At 40.8% G+C, this 21,407-nt stretch overlaps 5 protein-coding genes across 6 annotated transcripts; 3 read left to right on the top strand and 2 right to left on the bottom strand.

Moving 5' to 3' along the window:
- Positions 1-113: 113 nt before the first annotated feature.
- On the bottom strand, positions 114-4,252 carry cfap410 (cilia and flagella associated protein 410). The gene is made up of 7 exons (XM_080725470.1): positions 4,005-4,252; positions 3,863-3,881; positions 3,707-3,753; positions 2,872-3,101; positions 2,005-2,155; positions 1,798-1,897; positions 114-1,183 (listed from the first exon to the last, which is right to left on the bottom strand). Exons 1-7 carry the CDS (start codon positions 4,079-4,081, stop codon positions 992-994), a joined length of 816 nt encoding a protein of 271 aa, XP_080581596.1. The 5' UTR covers positions 4,082-4,252; the 3' UTR covers positions 114-991.
- A 290-nt stretch (positions 4,253-4,542) lies between these two features.
- On the top strand, positions 4,543-8,016 carry rpl37a (ribosomal protein L37a). The gene is made up of 4 exons (XM_080726994.1): positions 4,543-4,599; positions 5,604-5,732; positions 6,100-6,182; positions 7,873-8,016. Exons 1-4 carry the CDS (start codon positions 4,597-4,599, stop codon positions 7,934-7,936), a joined length of 279 nt encoding a protein of 92 aa, XP_080583120.1. The 5' UTR covers positions 4,543-4,596; the 3' UTR covers positions 7,937-8,016.
- A 2,323-nt stretch (positions 8,017-10,339) lies between these two features.
- pecr (peroxisomal trans-2-enoyl-CoA reductase) lies at positions 10,340-13,183 on the top strand (the record flags this gene model as incomplete). The annotated part of the gene is made up of 8 exons (XM_080726225.1): positions 10,340-10,451; positions 10,916-11,049; positions 11,165-11,330; positions 11,422-11,503; positions 11,607-11,703; positions 11,971-12,081; positions 12,358-12,469; positions 12,876-13,183. 8 exons carry the CDS (start codon positions 10,340-10,342, stop codon positions 12,956-12,958), a joined length of 897 nt encoding a protein of 298 aa, XP_080582351.1. The 3' UTR covers positions 12,959-13,183.
- Positions 13,184-13,568: 385 nt separating this feature from the next.
- ndufb3 (NADH:ubiquinone oxidoreductase subunit B3) lies at positions 13,569-15,993 on the top strand. Of its 2 annotated transcripts, none has more exons than XM_080725400.1 (3): positions 13,569-13,657; positions 14,422-14,550; positions 15,741-15,993. In XM_080725400.1, exons 2-3 carry the CDS (start codon positions 14,423-14,425, stop codon positions 15,889-15,891), a joined length of 279 nt encoding a protein of 92 aa, XP_080581526.1. In that variant the 5' UTR covers positions 13,569-13,657; position 14,422; the 3' UTR covers positions 15,892-15,993. The 2 variants fall into 2 exon arrangements, with proteins under 2 accessions (XP_080581526.1, XP_080581527.1); XM_080725401.1 differs by having other exon boundaries at positions 13,576-13,657; positions 14,419-14,550.
- A 1,303-nt stretch (positions 15,994-17,296) lies between these two features.
- LOC308284882 (UDP-glucuronosyltransferase-like) lies at positions 17,297-21,137 on the bottom strand (the record flags this gene model as incomplete). Its single annotated transcript, XM_080725606.1, has 9 exons — positions 17,297-17,567; positions 17,773-17,992; positions 18,234-18,321; positions 18,425-18,550; positions 18,708-18,801; positions 18,917-19,044; positions 19,833-19,981; positions 20,072-20,135; positions 20,655-21,137. The coding sequence occupies 9 exons, from the start codon at positions 21,135-21,137 to the stop codon at positions 17,297-17,299; spliced, it is 1,623 nt and encodes a 540-aa protein (XP_080581732.1).
- Positions 21,138-21,407: the final 270 nt, after the last annotated feature.

Raw genomic sequence — 21,407 nt, 5'->3', positions numbered from 1 at the left:
GTATTTAAAATAAACAGTAACAACTGAGTGTTTTTTTACATTTGTTCTTTATTTACACAAATAGTGTTATTTACATTTAGCAAAACATAGATTTTAAAAGATTCTTTGGGGGGGAATTTTATGCTTTATTTGGATAGTGTCAAGACGGGAACCCAAGGGGCAGAGGGGGTAGAAATGATGGGACTTGTATTCAAACAAGAGTTCTTACGGCTCAAATGGAGCAAACGGTTCTTACGGCTCAAATGGAGCAAACGTATCTCCAGTCTGCATTTAGACATTTTAGATGCATGCAGATCTGCTTATATTTTTCTTCCTATGCCATGGTGACTGCATTTCCCTTATGGGATCAATAAAGTAAAGTAAGTAAAATAATAAAGTAAAGTAAGTAAAATATCCTATCTGGTAACTCCTGCTTTTTGTATTGCTATACAATTTCTTAACCCAAACCTCATTAGTATGAGTTGTACAAAAGACAAATCTACAAGCTCATTTTAGATCTTATTTTTTAAGTTTGGAATTATTTTACCTATGCCATGCTCAAAATAGGGACGTCAGGTTAAAAGAGGTACTTAAATCTGTCTGGGTTTTGTCATTAACCAATGTAAAGTATTAAGAACCCTTGACTAATTTACTAAGTAACCACTGCAACAGTTCCTTAATGGTTCTAGACATCCAGCAAAAAGGTTTGCACCCGACAATATGGTCAGTGCCCTAACTGGCTGCTACCAGGCACCCCAAAACACATTTTGTTAAAAAAAAAAGGCATGTAGGCATGCTGCTAAAGAAATGCTAGACAGAAAATATGTGCATCACAAATTGCAGAGGCCATAACTTTAATAGCAGCATGCATGACCGAGTTAAGAGAGGGACAGGGATATCTTAAACCCATTTCCTTTTCCACTTCCAACTGTCTTCCAACATTTTTCTACGTTTGATGGATATTTGGGGGGGTTGACCCAAGAGAGTTTTTTATGGGATGCTGTGGAACATCTCAGTGTTCTATGTCGGCAGCTTTCTCCGCGTGCAGGGAGTTTGTCAGTGTTTCGGCCATCTGGGAACCCATCATTGTTCCGTTATTGAGTGTGTAGGAACTCAATGTGTTATGGGTCGCTGTGTGTACAATGTGGAGCTCTTCTTCATCCAAATCCGTCAGCAGTAGCAGTATCGCCTCAAGCGTGTGTGTCTGGAAAATGAAATGACTTATTTAACATAGACAAGTACACATTTACCTGTTGTGTTTACCTGTTAAGTTCTGTGATGTTTGAGCGCAGCACACAGCTTACAAGACCAATAATGAACTTTCCCTAAAGCGATGATACAAAAAAACACCCTCTCTCTCTTAGAAATTTTTTGATCAGTGTAAGTTTGTTAGTGCTAGATCCAAGTATAAAGAAGGACCACCACTCCCATATCCATACCATAAACACACCAAAAACTAAATTGTAATGAAAATATATTAAACCACACAACATCATTTCATTGGTTGTGGTGCTGTCATTCTTATCTTCCTACTCCTCTTGGGCTCTGGCACTAACATGTAAATAAATTAAGTTGTATGGGAACCAACAGTTATCGAGCCATATGGCCCATAGGTCAGGAGCCCATCTCATGTTTCCTTAGTGAGAGGCAGCTTGATGTAAAAGTAAATCCCTTGGACATAACGCTAGTATGACGCAGGGACTTACCCGCAATCCAACCCTTGATACGGAGTGCCTTTGATATGACCTGGGAATTGAACCCCTACCAGTCACCGTCTCACCAGCCATAAGGCTACTGAGGTGGAGACTAAGCACTGACCTTTTTTATAGGTGTTCTGGTCTCTCTGGGTGATGGGGATGAGAGTGATGGAAACTTGTCCCTGGGAAGAGGCTTCATCCCCAACTGTTCCCTGATTTTACTACAAAAAAGGGATGAAAAAACATTACTGTCCATCCACCAATGCTTATGTGTTCCCAGCAGAGTGGATACACTTGTGAGTGTTGGCAGCCATGTTCAGGGCCTTACTTGGTTTCCTCCATGTTATAGTTGAGCGGGTCGTTCTCTGTCTCTGCATCAGTCATTCCAATGGTCGAAATCTGGTTCTGGACCGTGACAGGAGGTGTAGAAATCTCTTCCCCCTCCACAAGAGCTAGTGCCAGTTCATCCTCTGTCACTACTATGATAATGAAACACAAATGGGTTGTTGATTACTGAATACTGATCCAGTGCTATCAGCATTATTCCACCCTCATCACATCAATGTCCCAGCCCTTAAATTATGGTTTTCCATCAGCAAAGTGTTTTGGCAGGTCTTTTTGTGTTGGAGCTTTTATCTGAGCTTTATATTACAAAGAAACATGTTATGGTCTAAGCCACTTCTGCTAACACTATTATATAGCTCAACAGAATTACAGCATACGTACAACGTTAACCGGAAGGCTCACCTCAAAACACATTCGCCCCAATGTTTTCTGCGGACCGCTCGCCCCGCTCAGCGGTTCTTGGATTTGCATTATTGGAATTGTTTTACAGAGTTTAAGGTTAGGAATAAGGTTAGGGTTAGGTTTTAACGGGCCCAATTTATCAAGCACTTTACGGCCAAATTACACCCATATTTTGATTTTACCGGCATTTAGGACAATTCCCAAGTTCGGGTTCAGATTCAGCAATGTTTTTTTGGGGGGGGGGGGGGGGGGGATTTTGAAGGTAAGACAGAAATATAAGCCAGATTTAGTCACTTTATTTACAACCAGATTGATGAATCAGGCCCAATGAGTTACTTTACATTTAGGAATACCAGGTGACAACCGTTCCGAGGTCACCGGATTTTGACCCGGGCGAGTGTGTTTTGGGGCGAGCGTTCTGGTATTCAGTACAACACTACAGACTCGCCTTGGTTGTCCAGCTTTTGTAGGCGGGGAAGGCAGCGTAGGACGGTGAGCCGGTATTGGTTCAGGTCAGTTCCACAACAGGGGTTCTCGGCCAACCAGAGCACTTTCAGGCGCGTTAAGGAACGGAGATGAGATAGCTCCGACAGGTTGGGGATCATGTTCCGTCTCAGGTAGAGCTCACACAGGGAGAGACAGCCAGCCAGAGGAGAGAGGGATGAGATGCTATTGACACTACAAAAACAGGAGAGGAAGAGGGAGTGAAAGCCAGGTTGATTTGAGAAAGGATATTAGACCAGCGGGGTCTTCAACAGGGGGTCCGGGACTCCTAGGGGGTCCTCAGAGTTACTACAGGGGGTCCTCCAAATCTTTGTGTGATAGACATTTTTTTTCTCCTTTTTTATATTTAACCACTTGAAACTTAGCACCTATATTCGGAGAACTTTAGCCAACAATAGCAGATCTACAAGCTCACAACGCCTCTCAGTGCAAGGCGTTGTGAGCTTATAGATCTGCTATTTTCGGCAAAGAGCTTTGGTGTAGAGGGGAAAAAGAGCAGACTAAGTACAGAGTGATAGGTCAAGTCTATTAAGTATTGACGGTTCAAGAATCCAAAATACACAGATGATTTTGCTGTCAAAAGATGAAACTATATGGAATCTATTGACAGGTTTTGGGGATCCTTGCTTAATCTCTCTCTCAACTAAGGGGTCCTTGGACTGAAAACGTTGAAGACCCCTGTATTAGACATATCATTTATGAATGATCATGATGATATATACATACATGTACACATGAGCTTTTTTAAAGTGTGAATGTATATGTTTGGATGCACTAACCTGAGTGTCAGAACCTCAATGTGGGGTATTTGAGAGAAGATGGAAATCTGGAATTAGAGAATGAAAAACAGTTAATTTTGTAAGATAAATACTGGGAATCAAAGAGTTTCAGTGTCTGACTTGTATTGTCATCCAGTAAACGTCTTGGTAACTCACATCAGTCAGGCTGCAGCCCCTGCAAAAAAACAAAAGGCAGAGAATGAAAAAGAGGATAAGAAGTTATTGTTAGACAAAAACAATCCACTTAAACAATGCTATTTGTACAAAAAACACATTTATGATCTTATGTCCCACCTACCAGCAGTTTAATTTCTTCACACTGTCCAAATCAGAGGCCTTAGCCTTAGCAAGCACCAGTTTACGTGTTAACTTCATGCTGTGTCGTGTACTTGTTTGAGTTTTTTTACAGAAGGAAAATATTTTCAGTACACCCGAAACAAAGGGGTTCTAATAAGTTCTCCAGCATTACAGTTGTTTAGCTGGACGAACATTAGATTCATCAACAACAACAAACGCTGCCTTCATCATAGCCTTGCCCTGAATGAGATGTTGTTGATATCTACACTACGCATGCGCATAGCTTCCGTAGCGTCCGTAGTAACCAGTTTGAGTTTGACACTTTCCAAAACTTTGTTGTCGTTTTGATTTCAAATTTATATATAGCCTATATATTTGTTTTAACCCAAATAACATTCACGAAATGACTCGTGGCTCTTGTAAACGACAAAAATAATTTTACCAAATAATACTACCAAATTAATCCGTTCTGTTTCGGATCAGCCGCATGAATTCAGCAAACTACAAGCCCCAGAACGCATTGCGAGCGACATGAATAAACCGCGCCTGCGCTCTACCATCTTTCTCTTTGGACCTACGTCTCCACTGATACGATGGTGAGCCCAATATGTCCCTGAACAAATCCATATCAATCTGTCATATTAACGTACAATATGATCCGCATTCAAGTCACTACTTCTCGGGGGTGTACCCGGTTGTTTAACGTACACAGTATTGATGCTTGAATTGTAATTCTAGAGGGATAAACGGCGATGTTTTCATGTCAAGTAGTGGGGCCGCAATGGCCGCCTACAGTGCACCGCCACTCGGCTAGCATTACTAGCCCGCTGCCGACAACCGGCACGGCTTCGGTAGCCTCGTTTGCTCTTGTCGGTATAAAGTTAAAACTCGTGTGCTTGCTTTTTGACAACCGTGACAAGTCGTGGTTGTAGCAATGAGTGTGTACAGGCAAGAACCGGAGCCTACAGGCTACCACGGCACGGATAGTTAATCCAATGCCATTTGTTAGTGACTGCCCTCGGTGCTGTCATTGCGGTAATTTGCGGATGCATTAGGGCAGTGCTTTCAAAACCCCTTACATCTCCTGATGCCTGAGCCCCCCTATTTTAAGAAGGGTCACAGACTCCCAAGTTGATGAGGTTCCTGAGGTTATTTAGTGGTTACTGTGTAAATAAGCCATACAGCTTACTAGGATCTCCTTTTAGTTGACCTTGTACCAGTGATTTGAAACTCATAATCATGAAACTACATTTTTCTATTAAACTCTATTGAATCAAACAATGAGGTTTTATCACTGACCGGAAATCTGATTTACACTATACAATCTTTACATATAAATGTAGCCAAATCAATTTGCACTTAAAATGGTTTGGTTCCATAAGACGTAAGGTTCCATTTAACTTGGTTCCTAACCATTTGCCTTTCACCATACCCGGAGACCCCCCTGGAACCACCTAAGGCCCAGACCCCCCATTGAAAATCAATGAATTGGGCCCTGGTAGATACAATTGGCTCAAACTTGCATGTATCAGAGTAGCATATATTAAGCCTCAATGTAAGGTCATCATCATACATAACACATTGTTCTTTATCTCCTCAGGCCAAGCGTACCAAGAAGGTGGGGATCGTTGGTAAATACGGCACGCGTTATGGCGCGTCGCTGAGGAAGATGGTGAAGAAGATTGAGATCAGCCAGCACTCAAAATATACCTGCTCCTTCTGTGGCAAGGTGAGAACTGTGTGAAGACGGTTCTGTAAACATGCAGATGATGCATACTGTGATGTCAAGAATCATCTTTGGGACAGATGGTTTTTGAACTTTATTATAAATTGATTTAGAATACATATTCCAGATGTATGTTGGTTGCTTGAAATATAGCCTACTGCAGTGCACATTCAGATGAGAACAAAGGCTGCATTTGTGAGATTTGCCTGCTATCCTACTATTTTGAATTGTTTATCTTTGCATGCTACTTACTTAACCATTTACCCTCTTGATTGACAATTGATTCTGATCTTTGAAGGTGCACTGCATAAGAGCAATTTCTAAATGCTTAAATCGTAAATGATCGATGTGTCATACTGTATGTACACAGACAAAGATGAAGAGGCGTGCTGTGGGCATCTGGCACTGCGGATCCTGCATGAAGACCGTGGCTGGAGGTGCTTGGACGTACAAGTAAGTGTTTCTACTTTCTATGTCCTTATGTGGTATTCATTTTGACAAATGACTCTCTGAACAAAAGTGGACTAGCAAACATTTACCGTATACTAAATGATAGGTTTTAACATGGTTTAAACTGCCAACTGCCTTGAGAAGGTACAGCAATTAGAACTGCGTTTTAATCCGTCTGATTTTGGGAGACATGTCTTTCCTACTTGCTCATATTCCAAAGTCAAAAGGTGTTTAATGAGGGCTGCATACCTTGATGTACTAGCAGTTCCTGTGTTGAGCTTTGGTGTTACATTTTTGTATAGATAATGGCTCAGGTTTTATGATTGAGATATTATCTAAGACGCTGTCTTGCTTTAATTAGAGCTAACTACATGACATCACCATCATTCTGAGTGCATATGCATAATACTGTATATTGTATATACTTTTTTTAATGGTCGTATGCCAAGAGTGGCCACAAAAGTATCCTAAAAAATTCCAGGTTAATATGGCTTCTCCAATATTTTTTTTAGTTTTATGGTAATGCTTGTATTCAAGGTTAGAAGTGTATTGCCCCAAAACATGAATAAAATCTAAGATTCAAATCAGGGGTTGCCACTAAGGCCTCAGGGGCCCTTGCCCATCGGGCAAGTACAGGTCATGTTCTACTTGCCCAAAGGTCATGCCCACTTGCCCGAAAAGTAAATTTAGTCCATTATAAGATGATAGGTAAGATTTTAATTACCGCTCAATTTAACACTCTTTACTTTCTGGGGCTGTGCGATAAATTGTCAAATCCCAAATACCTGTATGGTTTCAAACTTATTTTTAAGTGTAGCAACAGTAAAAACAGCACATTATAGGTAAATAGAGCTCTTATTTTATATTTCACAGACCAGAAGACAGAGCGCTCTGGCCACGTTCAGGTGTTTTTAGACAGATATCTCGTGTTGTGTTTATAGACGGTTGCGTCCCATCTCAAATGAGCACTTGCCCAGTCGGGCAACCTGAAAGTCAACTTCACCTGCCCCAAGGTTTTATTTACCTGCCGGGGGCAGGTGGGCAAGCCTTAGTGTCAATGCCTGCAAATCATTGGCAAGTGGTCAACTTATAAGTGCAGATAAAGCTAAATGCGCAATTGGGAGTAAAACGAATTGTGGATTATCCACTAAAAATTACTTGCACTAAGAAGCGCTAGTATCCACTAAAAATTACTTGCACTAAGAAGCGCTAGTATCCACTAAAAATTACTTGCACTAAGAAGCGCTAGTAAACTTCCAATTTGAGATGGTGACATGGGTCCAGAAATCATCAATCAAGCTGTACTGTGTAATGTTGCTCTTCCACACCAGTAATGACATTTCGTTCAATGGGCTAATCTTGAAGTGTGTTTTTTTTATTAGATTAATAAAAAGTTACATTTAGATGCAGTTTATCACAATGAGTCTGCCTTTGTAATTGGAATATTTAATTATGGTCAGAGTTCCTTTACAGGTCTGGAAATGTACTTAACTTGCTGTTATAGTATAAACTTTGCTTTTTGTTTGCTTTTTTAAATTGGATGTATAAAGATGTAAGGTTGCATGTTTCTTTGTAGAATATTTTAACTGAAATCAAGATGACTGTTTATGGTTCAAATGCAGCCACTGATGAAAAGCATTAAATTGTACTGGGTACTGTTTATTTCTAAGTTTATTATATTTCTCATTTTCAGCACAACTTCTGCTGTCACAGTGAAGTCGGCCATCAGGAGACTGAGGGAGTTGAAGGACCAGTAAACGGGGACTTTTATTCAGTTTTATTCCGTATATACTGGACAATGCAAGTTCAACATCCAAATAAAGCGGTCTGGTGCGGAGTCCTGTGTTTGTCTTTGTACAGCAATTTGTTATACTGTGTTCATAATGAAACGATTAACTGAGGAATCTCACTCAGCCAGGCTACTGTTGTAAAACCTTTTGGTTCAAAGTAATAGGGACAGTGCAACAATGTCCTTGAATAAAGCGGTCTGGAGCTGAGTCCTGTCTTTTCGTACAGCAGTTTGTTATGCAAGTGTTCATAATAGGGTTCATTATAAAGCACCTCCAACTGGCTTTACAATGTGCATTACGTTCACACAATCCGGAGAAACCATGCAAGCGATTTGCTAACACTTCACACTTGGACACCACACCAAGCCAGGAGTAACCAAGGACCTAACCAGGAACTTTTGTTTTAATGGCTCAATGGGTAGATTATTGAGAAACTTAACCTACTGAAGTACATGTCTCTGGCACTCCTGCAAGTTAAAATAGAACTCAGAAGTGCAGTTGTATTTGTGTGTACATTGCTTATAGTGCTTGGAAAATAAATCAAATCTAAGTACATCTATACTATAATTTTGCAAATGTCTGAGTGTCTGTCACAGCGTTTCTCCTCTGGCTGGAGCAATTGATCTGAAATTGCATCACCATAAGCATATGAACACACCTGACATAACTGTGAAGCCCGTTTGTCACTTTCACAAATCATATGCTGTGTATATTAGCATTTTTATGGTGTATCTACTATCTATTCTGCATCTAGCTTGAGGCACATCTATTCTGCATCTAGCATGAGGCAACATGTTAAACCAGCTCTGTGTGTGGGGGGGAAGAGTATCTCTGTAGCCATTAAACGAAACGGGTTTCTTACATTGATGCTCCTACAGTACATCATGCAAGCACCAGTTAAAGTTACTTTCCATCCCTCATATACTGTGTGCACAGTGCACATCCCATAACCCACACACTGCACATCATTTTGGAGCTCATATCTTTGAATGGGTAAGGGCTAGTAGAACTTATTGGAGAGAAATTAAACAATCCATTGGGATTGCAAGGTGAACTTGAGGTTAAAAGTAGCATTTAATTTCTGTTAAAATTATATATAGCACCTTATGTTGTATTATAAATTATATATAGCACCTTAAAGCAATCATGAATGGTATTTTATATTAATTGAATCAAAACCAATTAAGGTCTACAAAGGACATGAGATATTAGATTTAGTGTCTGTCATTATGTATTGACAAGGTTGCTAATCGTGGTAATACTGGGGAAGAGATAATCTATAATCCTATGTCTAGTTCAAGGTTGTATTTATTGTTACGTCTTTTGTACAGGTACAAAAGAGTAAAACATGTTTTTGTTTGGCATCCTTCAGACAATGCAGTGGTATATATAACAGCAAACAGGGAAGAGTATCTCTGTAGCCATTAAACGAAACGGGTTTCTTACATTGATGCTCCTACAGTACATCATGCAAGCACCAGTTAAAGTTACTTTCCATCCCTCATATACTGTGTGCACAGTGCACATCCCATAACCCACACACTGCACATCATTTTGGAGCTCATATCTTTGAACGGGTAAGGGCTAGTAGAATTTATTGGAGAGAAATTAAACAATCCATTGGGATTGCAAGGTGAACTTGAGGTTAAAAGTAGCATTTAATTTCTGTTAAAATTATATATAGCACCTTATGTTGTATTATAAATTATATATAGCACCTTAAAGCAATCATGAATGGTATTTTATATTAATTGAATCAAAACCAATTAAGGTCTACAAAGGACATGAGATATTAGATTTAGTGTCTGTCATTATGTATTGACAAGGTTGCTAATCGTGGTAATACTGGGGAAGAGATAATCTATAATCCTATGTCTAGTTCAAGGTTGTATTTATTGTTACGTCTTTTGTACAGGTACAAAAGAGTAAAACGTGTTTTTGTTTGGCATCCTTCAGACAATGCAGTGGTATATATAACAGCAAACAGAACAAAACAAATCTAAGGGTTGTTTGGCATCCTTCAGACAATGCAGTGGTATATATAATGACAGCAAACAACAAAACAAATAAGGGTAATAAGGGTCTGATTAGGGTGAACAATTCGCCATTGACCAAGAGCATACAGTTACATTTTGTGGTGTTAAGGCAAATGTAAACAAATCATTCAATATGCTACTATTCTACAATATGCTTATTGCCTAATGATTTTCCCAAATCCGATTGACTACCACTTTCTCTCAGGAAAGCCTGGTGAGGCGAGGTTACCACTCTTGTATCGGGGTCATATTGCTCTGACGTTTTAAATCCACTAGAGGTCGCAAACACCATGTCTAACCTCGCATCACCTCTCTACTGAGGTCTATAGTAAACATGGCGGCGACCAGTGTTTTTAGGTCCGGTCTGTTTAATCACAAAGTTGCAATTGTAACTGGTGGAGGGACTGGTATCGGCAAAGCGATCGCAACGGAGTTAGTGGAGCTGGGTAAGTAATGCAACTCACTCTGTGCTCTTTCGTGATCATTTCACAGAAATGACAGGGGCTTAGTTTAGGCTACGTCCAAGCCTCAAGGCAACTGCAGATGAACTTTAACCCAGACTGTTGATATTTCAAGCTCACGTTAAGGTACACAAATCAGAACCAAGAAGTGAGTTGTGGAGAGCCAATGCCATTCAACCATCTGAGCTAGCCTTGGATCAAAATCATCGTAGATGTATTTATAGAAGATAAAATACAATACATATATGATAGTTTTCCAAGGCTACATCTGAGCCAATGTCCAAACAGTCCAAACTGCCTGTCTAATTCAGAACCAGGGCACTGCAGAATGGCCAACCCATCAGAATGATGTATTTATTGTCATCTGGCCCACAGAAAGTTATCATGTTCTGGTATTGGTATTTTTTGTTTTATTTCTCCATAAATCTCATCTCAGTATTTCCCTGTAGGCTGCAATGTGGTTATCTCCAGTAGAAAGATGGAGAGGCTGGAGGCAGCAACCCAGGAGCTGAAACAGAAGATCCCTGCATCCAGCCTGGCATCTGTGACTCCCATACCATGCAACATCCGCAACGAGGACGAGGTGCCCACTGCCCCCACACATACAAATACTGTTGGTGTTCAACTTGTTTTATTATTTAAAAAAGAAAGAAACTGCACTCTGTAACTATGGTCTTCTTGCATATTACATGTGGCAGGTGAAGACACTTGTGTCAGCAGTGTTGAAACAGTATGGTCGAATAGATTTTCTGGTGAACAACGGGGGCGGTCAGTTCAGCAGCCCGGCAGAGCACATGTCCTCCAAAGGCTGGAAGGCTGTTATTGACACCAACTTGACCGGAACCTTTCACTGCTGCAAGGAAGGTACGGTAAGCGAGAGAAAGAGTGCTTCACCGTGGGCTAGGGTGGTGTGTGTATGGTCACTCAGTGCCACTGTGTCCTTATGTCCGTACAGTGTACACAGCATGGATGAAGGAGCATGGAGGAGTCATCGTCAATATCATCGCTGACATGTGGAAAGGCTTCCCTGGCATGGCGTAAGTAGCAACACAACACATTCACCATAAAATATGAAGAAGAAAAAAATCACACACACTTTCACATTCTAACTGTTGTTGTCTCTTAATTTGCCCATGACAGTCATACAGGAGCAGCAAGGGCTGCAGTCGATAATCTCACCAAGAGTCTGGCAATCGAGTGGGCAGCCTCGGGAGTCCGTGTCAACGCTATTGCACCGGTACGTCCAGTGCAACATGACCACTTTAAACCTTGTGTATGGAGTTACTTGTGTCCCTATTTTGGGAATGTCAAATGTTTTGTAAAACATTGGGAAAATAGCAGATCTACAAGCTGATGTGATGCATTGGGTTGTAGATTGGCCATTCTTGCTTCGTGACACTGTTACAACAAAGTGTAAAATAGGCCATAAGTGGCTTATGGAGTATTGCAATTAATCCATAATGTAAGTATGCATTTGTAATATTCCTCATTTTTCCGGACTCAGGGCACCATCATTTCTAAGACAGCAATGGAGAACTACAAAGAATATGGACCAACGCTTTTCAAGATGTCTGTCCCTTTCAGCCCTGCAAAGAGACTTGGAGTACCAGAGGAGGTTTGTAGCCTTCAAGATATTTTATTTTATTTTCTCCAACAAAAGTTGAAGAATTGTATCATGGGGGGTTTAAAGTTAAAATACTCGCCCACAGCCACACCGGATTCACTCCCTGTTCGCTTTACGGGCATCGTTAACTTCTTTTACTGAAAAGTATTTCATGACAAACTTGGTTGGTTGTTGATCCGGTTGGCTTTGAAAGTAATAATTGCTTTAAAATATATTGAAATTAAATTGTGTGTGTGCGTGCGCGTGTGTCTGTGTGCGTGTTTTCAGATCTCCCCGGCAGTGTGTTTCCTGCTCTCTCCTGCTGCCTCCTACATCTCTGGGGCCACGATTAGGGTTGATGCAGGACAAAGTCTTTATCACTCCATGTGGGAGATACCAGGTACAGTATCTTACATATTATCAACAGACACATTTACATTTTGTTGAGACTAGCTAGTGAAAACAGCAGATCTACAAGCACACAACGCCTCACAATGCGAGGCGTTGTGTGCTTGTAGATCCGCTGTTTTCACTAGTTTTGTGCAACAGAGGTTTCTGCCTGACAGTAATGATATTTTAGTGATTATGTTGCGAGGAAAACGTTGAGATAATAGCCATTTTGGTTAGAACTGACTGAAAATAACTGTACTTCAGGTTTAAAATGATACTAAATTACTAAAGTGTCCAAATAAATTCCAAATATTATCAAATTATCTCACGGCAACCCAGGGTGCCCCGTCACCCACTTTGAAAACCCCTGTAGTAGAGTACCGGTATACTAAGTTTACTACTCTGTGTCCATCCAGATCACAGCTCTTGGCCCGAGGCACCAGAGGGAGAGAATTTGGACACGCTGAGGGAACTGCTGAAACCTAAAAGCAAACTCTAACACTGTTCAACCGATGCCAAGACCTGCTCACTGTGCTGCGGTTGTTTCGACACACGAGGATCATCATCAAGCTGACATGATTATGAATCGATGTAACTCATGTACATAATTGTATATAATTAAGATTATTTGAATGTGTGAATATTTTTGGTTGATAACTAACATGTGCTTGACATTGCACATTTGAGTACTGTTTTCACAGATGTTTTTTGTCAATAACTACCGTGCCTGCCTCATGAGTTCATAATAAAAGTACTGTAATATCTAAAACTGTTGAATGGGTGTACTATGCTTTTGGTTTTTATTAGTCTTATAAAACCAGTAACCACTGGACCAGACCTTGCAATCTGCATCAAATGTAAAAAACATGAGTTGTTTAACATTGTTTTTACACTGTAATTACACAACAATGTTCGACACTTACACATTTGGAATTGAGATTGTAATCATATTGTCATCAGAGTTATAGGGATCAAGGATCATTGAAATTAGGTATGTGATGCTAGAAGCAACATTCTAGTCACTACGTATAGTTGTATGTCACTCACTACTAGAAATGAGCGCATTCCGTGCATAGAGGTGTATACTCCTATTTTGACCAATTTGCTTGCCGTAGTCAGGGTTGCCGTAAAGCAACGTCGATATTGGTCTTGCTACTTGCTAGTGCTACAGAGGTCACAACAACAACAAACCATTTGGGTAATGTTACAGTATTTTCTCAATATGTAAATATTTAGGTGCAGGGTTGTCATTCATAGGTATATGTCGTTTCTGTCACTGTTCTCCACGTTCGAACTATAATGTAATGATGAAGCGATGCTGATTGACTAAAATGCTAGCTGGCAAGCTAACTGCAAACAGCATAACAGCAACAGCAAGTGAAGAACGATTCATTATGTTACTAGTTAAGACACATTTCATGATATATGTTTTTGTTTGTCTACCAGTTTAGTAACTGGATCTCCTCTTCTCCACAGATCTTAAATAAAATAAAAATTAAATGCATAATCAGGTAGCGATACGAATTTGATCCTCTCAGGACCGAGAACTCATGTAACAAGTGAAATTAGAAATGATCAAAGAAAACATTCGAACTGTAATAATTAATATACATTTTAAGCAGGCAAAAAAAATATCAAATCAAAAAATCACTTGACACCCCCTTTTTGGTCCCTATGTTCCCCAGGGTCTAAGAGTCTATGTTCCCCACAGGTTAACATTCACCAGGTTAACATTCAACAGCGTTGGCAGGTTAGCATTTCACCAGGTTTTACTGGGGTTAAGGTTAGGTTTAGGTGGTAAGTGGGGATCATAGAACCTGGGAAACATAGGTACGGTCCCCCCCTTTAACATAAACTGTATCCTTGTAACTACTGTACAGTACACTTAGATGTGTATTTAAGCCTGCTGGTACATGGTAAAGTCAGGTGTACTATTAAATGCATTCGTCCATCTGTCAGCAGTATGGGAGGTGACCATGGACACGCTAAGGTGCCCCTGCCAGACTGGAGGCAGTGGAAGGTGGATGGAACGCCACTGGAGTTCACCCAGCAGAGGCTGAAGGCCAGGGGCCTTAGTGACCCATGGGCACGGTCAGTATGTGTCTGTGGATTTATAAAAGATCTTTCCGTCTGGTTCCCACCACCGCATCACACCACAGAACAGGTCACTGAAACACAGTCACTGTGTTAACAAGTGACTGTGTCTCATCATGCCAATAAAGACTCCATTGAATTGAGACACTGTCACACATCTTGAATGGCATATACCTGTACAAAGGAATGTATATGGCACGTCATGACATACGTGGAACTCATAGCAAAGGACATCAAAATAATATACATCTTCAGCGAGACTGTACAAACATCATTCCATTCATGCTTCATCTCTGATAACCCAGACATTACATCTCACGGCCGATAGCCTATCTAGATCTAGCCTATCTAGATTGTGGTTGATGAAGAATCCAGAGAAGTGTCTGTGTTAGAAATAGCCTGCACCTTAGACCCTAGCCTAGAGGAAGCAAGTCATTAAAAACCAACCACTTCTACTGTACATATCATTTCAGATCTAGCAGACTATATTAGTTTTTTATTTTAGAGGGTATCAACAACTTGGGATGCCCAAAAAGACTGTCAAAGTATGTTGTCGTCTCTGCTATAATTGTTACTGAGTGAGGTGGGTATTGTATATGCAATGATTATGCAAATGTAACCGTGCCTTTTAATATTATATGGTGTCCTTTAGGTGGACATGAATACATTGTTAAAGTGTGTGTGTGTGTGTGTGTGTGTGTGTGTGTGTGTGTGTGTGTGTGTGTGTGTGTGTGTGTGTGTGTGTGTGTGTGTGTGTGTGTGTGTGTGTGTGTGTGTGTGTTCTGTGTAACCACTTAAACCCTATATTTTTGATCGGGGTCCTTCAGGGATCTAACCTTGTATCACAGAGTTTCTCCCTCTACACAACTCTTCACTGAAAATAGCCGACCTACAGTACAAGTTCACAACACTTTGCAGACACTTCGGCGAATATTGGCCTATTATGACGACATGCCCTGAATAGGGACACCAGGGTTCAAGTGGTTAAAACCTTCTAAACTATCACATGCAAATGATGCATTGTGGGTCACCTTGCTTAGAGTAAGATTTGTTGCTTCAGAACTAAGAGTGATAAACATGACAGAGAAAACAATGATTTATTTTCAACATGCATCCTCTTCAGTCCTTTTAGTGGGTGACACTTGGTCTCTTGTCTCTTGTTCCCTATTGTCACTCTCTCTCTGCAGTAACGAGGCATGGAGGTACATGGGTGGTTTTTCACGTGCGGTGACATTCAAAGACGTGTTGCTCAAAGGATTCAAGTGGGGCTTTGCTGCCTTCACGGTCGCCCTGGCTGTTGAGTACGCCCTTTTCCCACCAAAGAAGAGCGACCACTGATGTCAAACACTCACCCTCACACGCAGACCACACCATGCCAGATTCCCAACTAATTATGTATATTCTGTATTCTCTAAATTAAAATTCTTTTTTTGAATGTCATTCCACGTGGTTGTTTACTTATTTTACCTAAGCAGGGTTAACAGGGGTCATGCTCTTATGTCTATCCACAACTTTCCAACATCCCATTGTGCATTGCGCAGAATTTGCAGGCAGCCTCCGGCGCCGCAGCCGTGAGTGATCTACAAGCTCACAGCGGTTGCATCTGCGACGCGACGTGAGCTTTTATGTCTGCTGTTAATCGGAAGTGTTCCGCAAATAATGCTACAGTAAATTCTCGCGGAAACAGGTGGATAGGATAACAGAAATAATTCACTTTGAAATTTCAATACACTTTTTTAATGTTGTTAATTTACCTTATCAAATGTAGAGATGGCTTGATTGTACAGATTGTTTCGTCACAAACATTCAGCTGACTGTTTTTGCTTAGTCAGCGCAACAAGAGTTGAAATTAGAATTAGATAACCAATATTATAAGGCAAGCAACAGTTAGTGAACAATAAAACAACGATGAGGTCCAGTATTACAAGTATAAGGTATGACTGTTTTGCTTACTGACAAGTAGCCTCGGAAACCCACTGACAAGAACTGTTCTTAAATTCAACAAATTATTAAAATCACCCTACCATTGTTGCCTCCATTTACCCAACAAATTATCTTTTAGATATTGTTTGTTTACACTTTAAATAATACAGAATGACATCCATACAGATCTTTTGTCAGTATTGGCTAAAACTCCGTAACGTTAAAATCTAGCCTAGTAAACCAACCTAGTCGGATGTGAATTCTCGAGACCGGGATGGTTTACCGGGCTAGTTAAAATTCCTCTTCAAGCTAAAATGTGTATTCGAGATGCAGCACTTACCTGGAACTAAACTATTCCAGACAAATTAACACCAATCTTCAAATGTGAATGTTTTGTATTTAAATTATTACGGTAATTGTATATAAAATAAATTGTGTGTATATCGACCATTCCTAGCAACTTTAAAGTTTCAACAAGAATAACAGTGAATGACATATCTATTAAAGCATACACTACATACACTAATGTACCCAGTCAGAATGTTTTGAAAAGCGATCTCTGCTAATGGCTAATGTCCAAATTGGACTACTAGTATAGTCCTTGAAATCAGTTGTCAAAGTGGGGTCTGGGTACCCCCAGGGGTCCTTGAGGTTCCCCAAAAATGTATTAATATCACATCAGAAACAGTTTAACCTATATAACCTCTAAAAATGTATAACGTGTTGCAACGCGACACATGAACTTGTAGATCTTATGGGGTCCCTGGCACACATGCTTTTGGGGGTCCTTGAGGTTTCAGTTTATCTTCCTGCCTTAAGACTAATCTCTCTTCCTTTTCGCTAAGAGTCTACTCAGGCACCACCTCATGCATGTCAGTGTCATAATGAGAACAACTACTGCCACAAGACTCAATACAGTAATAACGTCCAAGCTGTGATACTGGAACCAGTTGAGATGATGGGCTGCCGATCTGAGATGATCTGCTCCTTTGTGCCGCATCACAAACTCTATCCAGTACAAAGACAGGTCAAAGGAGGGCATAGGACGATCCTTATGAAGGGATGAGAGCTTCTCTATGTTCTCCTTGTACCTGCAAACGCATAGGTTTAGTTTAGGTGAGTGGATACAATGTTGCTAGCCTTTGAATAATTCATAATACAATCTGAAATTATATCAAGCTTCTTTAGTTTCATTCTTATATTGTTCCACTTTTCAAGGTTTTGTGATTTTGTATTTGCTCAACAATACATAATTTATTTATTTTTCTGTCAGTGACCTACAGTATGACCCCTCACCTGGTGTTGTGGATGACATCACTTAGTCCCTGCAGGAGTTTTTCCACAGTGAGGGTCTGTATGTCTAAAACCACGCCCACTCCCCTGCTCGCCATCCGCTGAGCATTGTCAGGCTGTTCTGCGCTGATTGGCAACATCATCATGGGAACAGCATGACACACTCCCTCATAGAGACCATGTGAACCAGCGTGAGTGATAAAAGCCCGTACTCCAGGGTGTGCTAACAAATTCACGCGCGCGCGCACACACACACACACACACACATACATGCATTCCACGTCATATGAGCAGACTACTAGATTGTTATCGTAATAGAAATATCATTACTCAGATATAAGCGCTGTTGCTCTGCGTGGCAGCCACTGTATGTTCATTATTACTTCAGTCAGGTGTACTGTAAGTCTGGGAGCATTGCATTTGACAGTTTACATTCTTCCAGAGTTGCAGTGACATCACAGTACCTAGTAGGTCATTCTGTGGTACCCATTTCATCATCTTCACATTTTCCGGGACGTTGTCAGGAATTTGGCCAACCCATCGCCATATAACCTATAACCAGAAGATAATTATAACACTGTATGAGTGACATATTGGAATAGTTTCTTGGGCGTTCCTGTTACACAAGTTGTATTTACTTTGTAAGTGTCACTACCTTCTGTGGAATTTTTCTGAAAGCGTCCAGAAAGACAACAGTTATCTCCTGTGGCAGAGATGCCACCATGGCGCCAAGGGTGAACACCACAAAACCATCCGCTCCTGACACCCAAGTCTGTAGGTCCTGCACATCCAAACACAAGGTGGACAGTAGCATTTCTCTCTAATCATTCACTTCCTCTTCAGCTGTCTTTATTTGTTGTCCTCTCTTTCAATTTATTTTCTATGTTCCATTTTTCTTTTCAGTCTATGAGTCAAACAGACTCAGTCATACGTCTTACCTCAGGTAGATCGCTCCTCAGGTCACAGTTCATCCCTCCCACCAGCACCACGTTGGGCATGAGAGGGCGTGGGTGGTCCAGTGTGAAGTCAGTCCTGTATGCAGTGAATCACAAACATGTTTTGTGTGTGTGTGTGTGTGTGACAGAGAGAGAGAGAGAGAACACATCTGTTTCCATTATCACTATATTAAAACCTCGATCCATGTTACCTAATCAGCCAGATGGCAGAGTCTTTCAGAATATCAGCTATACCAATTTCCTCTCCCAGGAACTCTGCGGCTAACTGGTCAAAGTTCCAGTACATCACTCGACACATCAATGGCTCCAGGAAGCTAATCTGTTGGACCAAAATCATGAATTCATGTTTAAAATCACTGGTATCACAGTACATAATCAGCATAATCAGCATAAAAACATGCTCAATGTCCAGTTCTTATATATAGACCAATATGAGAAGACTTGACTATGTTACAATATAAAGCTGAAGAAGAGGAGAATGAATCCGCACACTGTCTCTAAGCTCCCAATAATTTTATTAACACAGTGGAGAAAAAAATACACAGCGTTTCGGCCTATCCGGCCTTCATCAGGTGTATACTCATATATAAAGCTGGCAAATAGGATGTATTTGTTGTTCTGTTGAATGGGAATTGGGAAGAGTACTTGGGAGTGTGGTATGACCATCAACGGAAGTTTAGCTATAGTTCTTGTAAACTGACACTCTCTTGAGCTTTATGGTACACTATGTTGTTTACTAACAACAGTGAAAAGCAAAACCATCAATTTGCTGATAGTTTTTCTCAAGATCTGGACAGAATCAGACAAATAACATCACAGTGGAGGAATGGCGTGTACCTCTCACAATGTACAACAATGTACAATCCATGTTGTTCTTGTCTGAAAAAAATGTGTTACACCAGACAACCCCATAATATTAAATGAATGTACCCTCCAAACGAGAAACAACCTCCTCTAAAATTATCCTTCATGAGGCCTAAATCTAAAAACAGATGTGGCCAGGTCACCTTTCCTGAAATTCTAATTGTTTGAGTGTGCATTTGAATGCATTAATTCAATGTTTTGATGTACATTCACATGTTTCAGTGCACTGTAAAGTATGCTCACCACAGTGTTGATAAATCTCTGCTTGAAGTTCATTTTATCTGTGAATCCAGTATAGAACCGAGGAACATACGAGGGAGGAGAGGGGCTGGCTGAAGACTTCATATCCATGCCACACGGCATCCCTCTCAGTAAATTGATGGTGGGCACACCTAATTAAATGCATTATGGAAAGTAAATTGTGAGCGAGGGTTGAGGTAAGGTAAACTATCTGAAGTGTGTGTCACCATAGAAGAACTCACCCAACTTCCTGGCTATCAGAGAACCTGTTGGCAGCATAGGGTTCGTTAGGACAGCATCAAAGCCCTGCAGGAGGAGGGGGGGTGGCATATTGCAAAGGTTAAAATTAGAGTCATAGGGCCCTATATTGCATGGTGCCTTATCCCTCATGCCTAATCTTATTAGGCATTTTCGATCGGCTATTTTCTCTATTTAAAAAATATTTTCCAAAATGCCCAAAAATGCTTATCTTATACCATTAGGCATAAGGGATAAAACGCTGGGCAAGGCCCATAGGCTTATATACACAGAGATGTTGATAGTGACATGATAGCCTAATGTTTTTAATGATTTATGGAAATCATCATTTATTTTTATCCACTATCTATGGTGATCACCAAATCATTTTAACTACCGTTTTTAAAGGCCATGTGTGACAAATAAAGATTGAATCAAATTAATTGTTTTCAGTGGAAGCCCAAAAACTTTGCCCCAAATGCCATTCACTATTCTGGAGCAAACACAAGCACATAACCAAGGTCTAAACAAGCATTGTGCCATTCATCCATGACTGTAGACCTACATACAGTAGGCCTTCTCACTCACCTGCAGTGACAGATATGAGAGGAGAGTTGTGTTAAACAGCAGGCTTTTTGCTGTGGCGTGGATGACGCTAGACATGTGTGAGATACGCTTCATCTTCTCCATGAAAGGTTTGTTCATCGTTTCTGCATTTCCCCCCAAAAGGGCATCGATCTCCGCCTTCCCATAAGGGACAGGATACGTCAAAGTGGTGTAGTGTTTACCAGGACCCAGCCGCATAGAGACTTCGGGCATCAACACAGTGACTCTGTGTCCACGACGACCCATTTCCTGGGCAACAGCCTTCATGTCCACCCAATGACTGCCATCCATAGGAATCACCAACAGATTACCCAAGAACGTTCTGGAGGATGCTGGAGTATTGACAAATTTCGTCGCATGGTCACTGCTTTTTACAGCCGACGGGCTTTTCTTTCCCCCTTCAACCCCATTCAGTTCCTTGACCGTACTCAGCACGAAACACACTTGTACAAATGCTTTCCACATTTTTCCACTATTCTTATTGCGGTTTCTCTGTCTTCTGTGGCTCTCCTTTTTCTTTCAAGTCAGTGCCAAGTGCTGGAGAGCTTTGTCGCAACTTCTGCTGTCATGTAATTCCTTCTGCATTCCCCCTTTCTCTGCTGAGAATCTCTCAAAATCCTCTGTGGCGATTGTCGGACGTTCTGTGTCTTCCAATAAGTGAGTTGACTTGGGAGGTGAAAACTCACCTCACCAGACTCTACCTCACCTCTAGCACTCCTCATTCCTTATCTCACT

Source organism: Nannobrachium achirus (genome assembly GCF_963921795.1).
Source record: "Nannobrachium achirus genome assembly, chromosome: 5".
In the NCBI taxonomy this organism is placed as follows: domain Eukaryota; kingdom Metazoa; phylum Chordata; class Actinopteri; order Myctophiformes; family Myctophidae; genus Nannobrachium; species Nannobrachium achirus.
The sequence above is the reverse complement of the archived record's forward strand: the minus strand, read 5'-3'. Positions and strand labels throughout refer to the sequence as shown.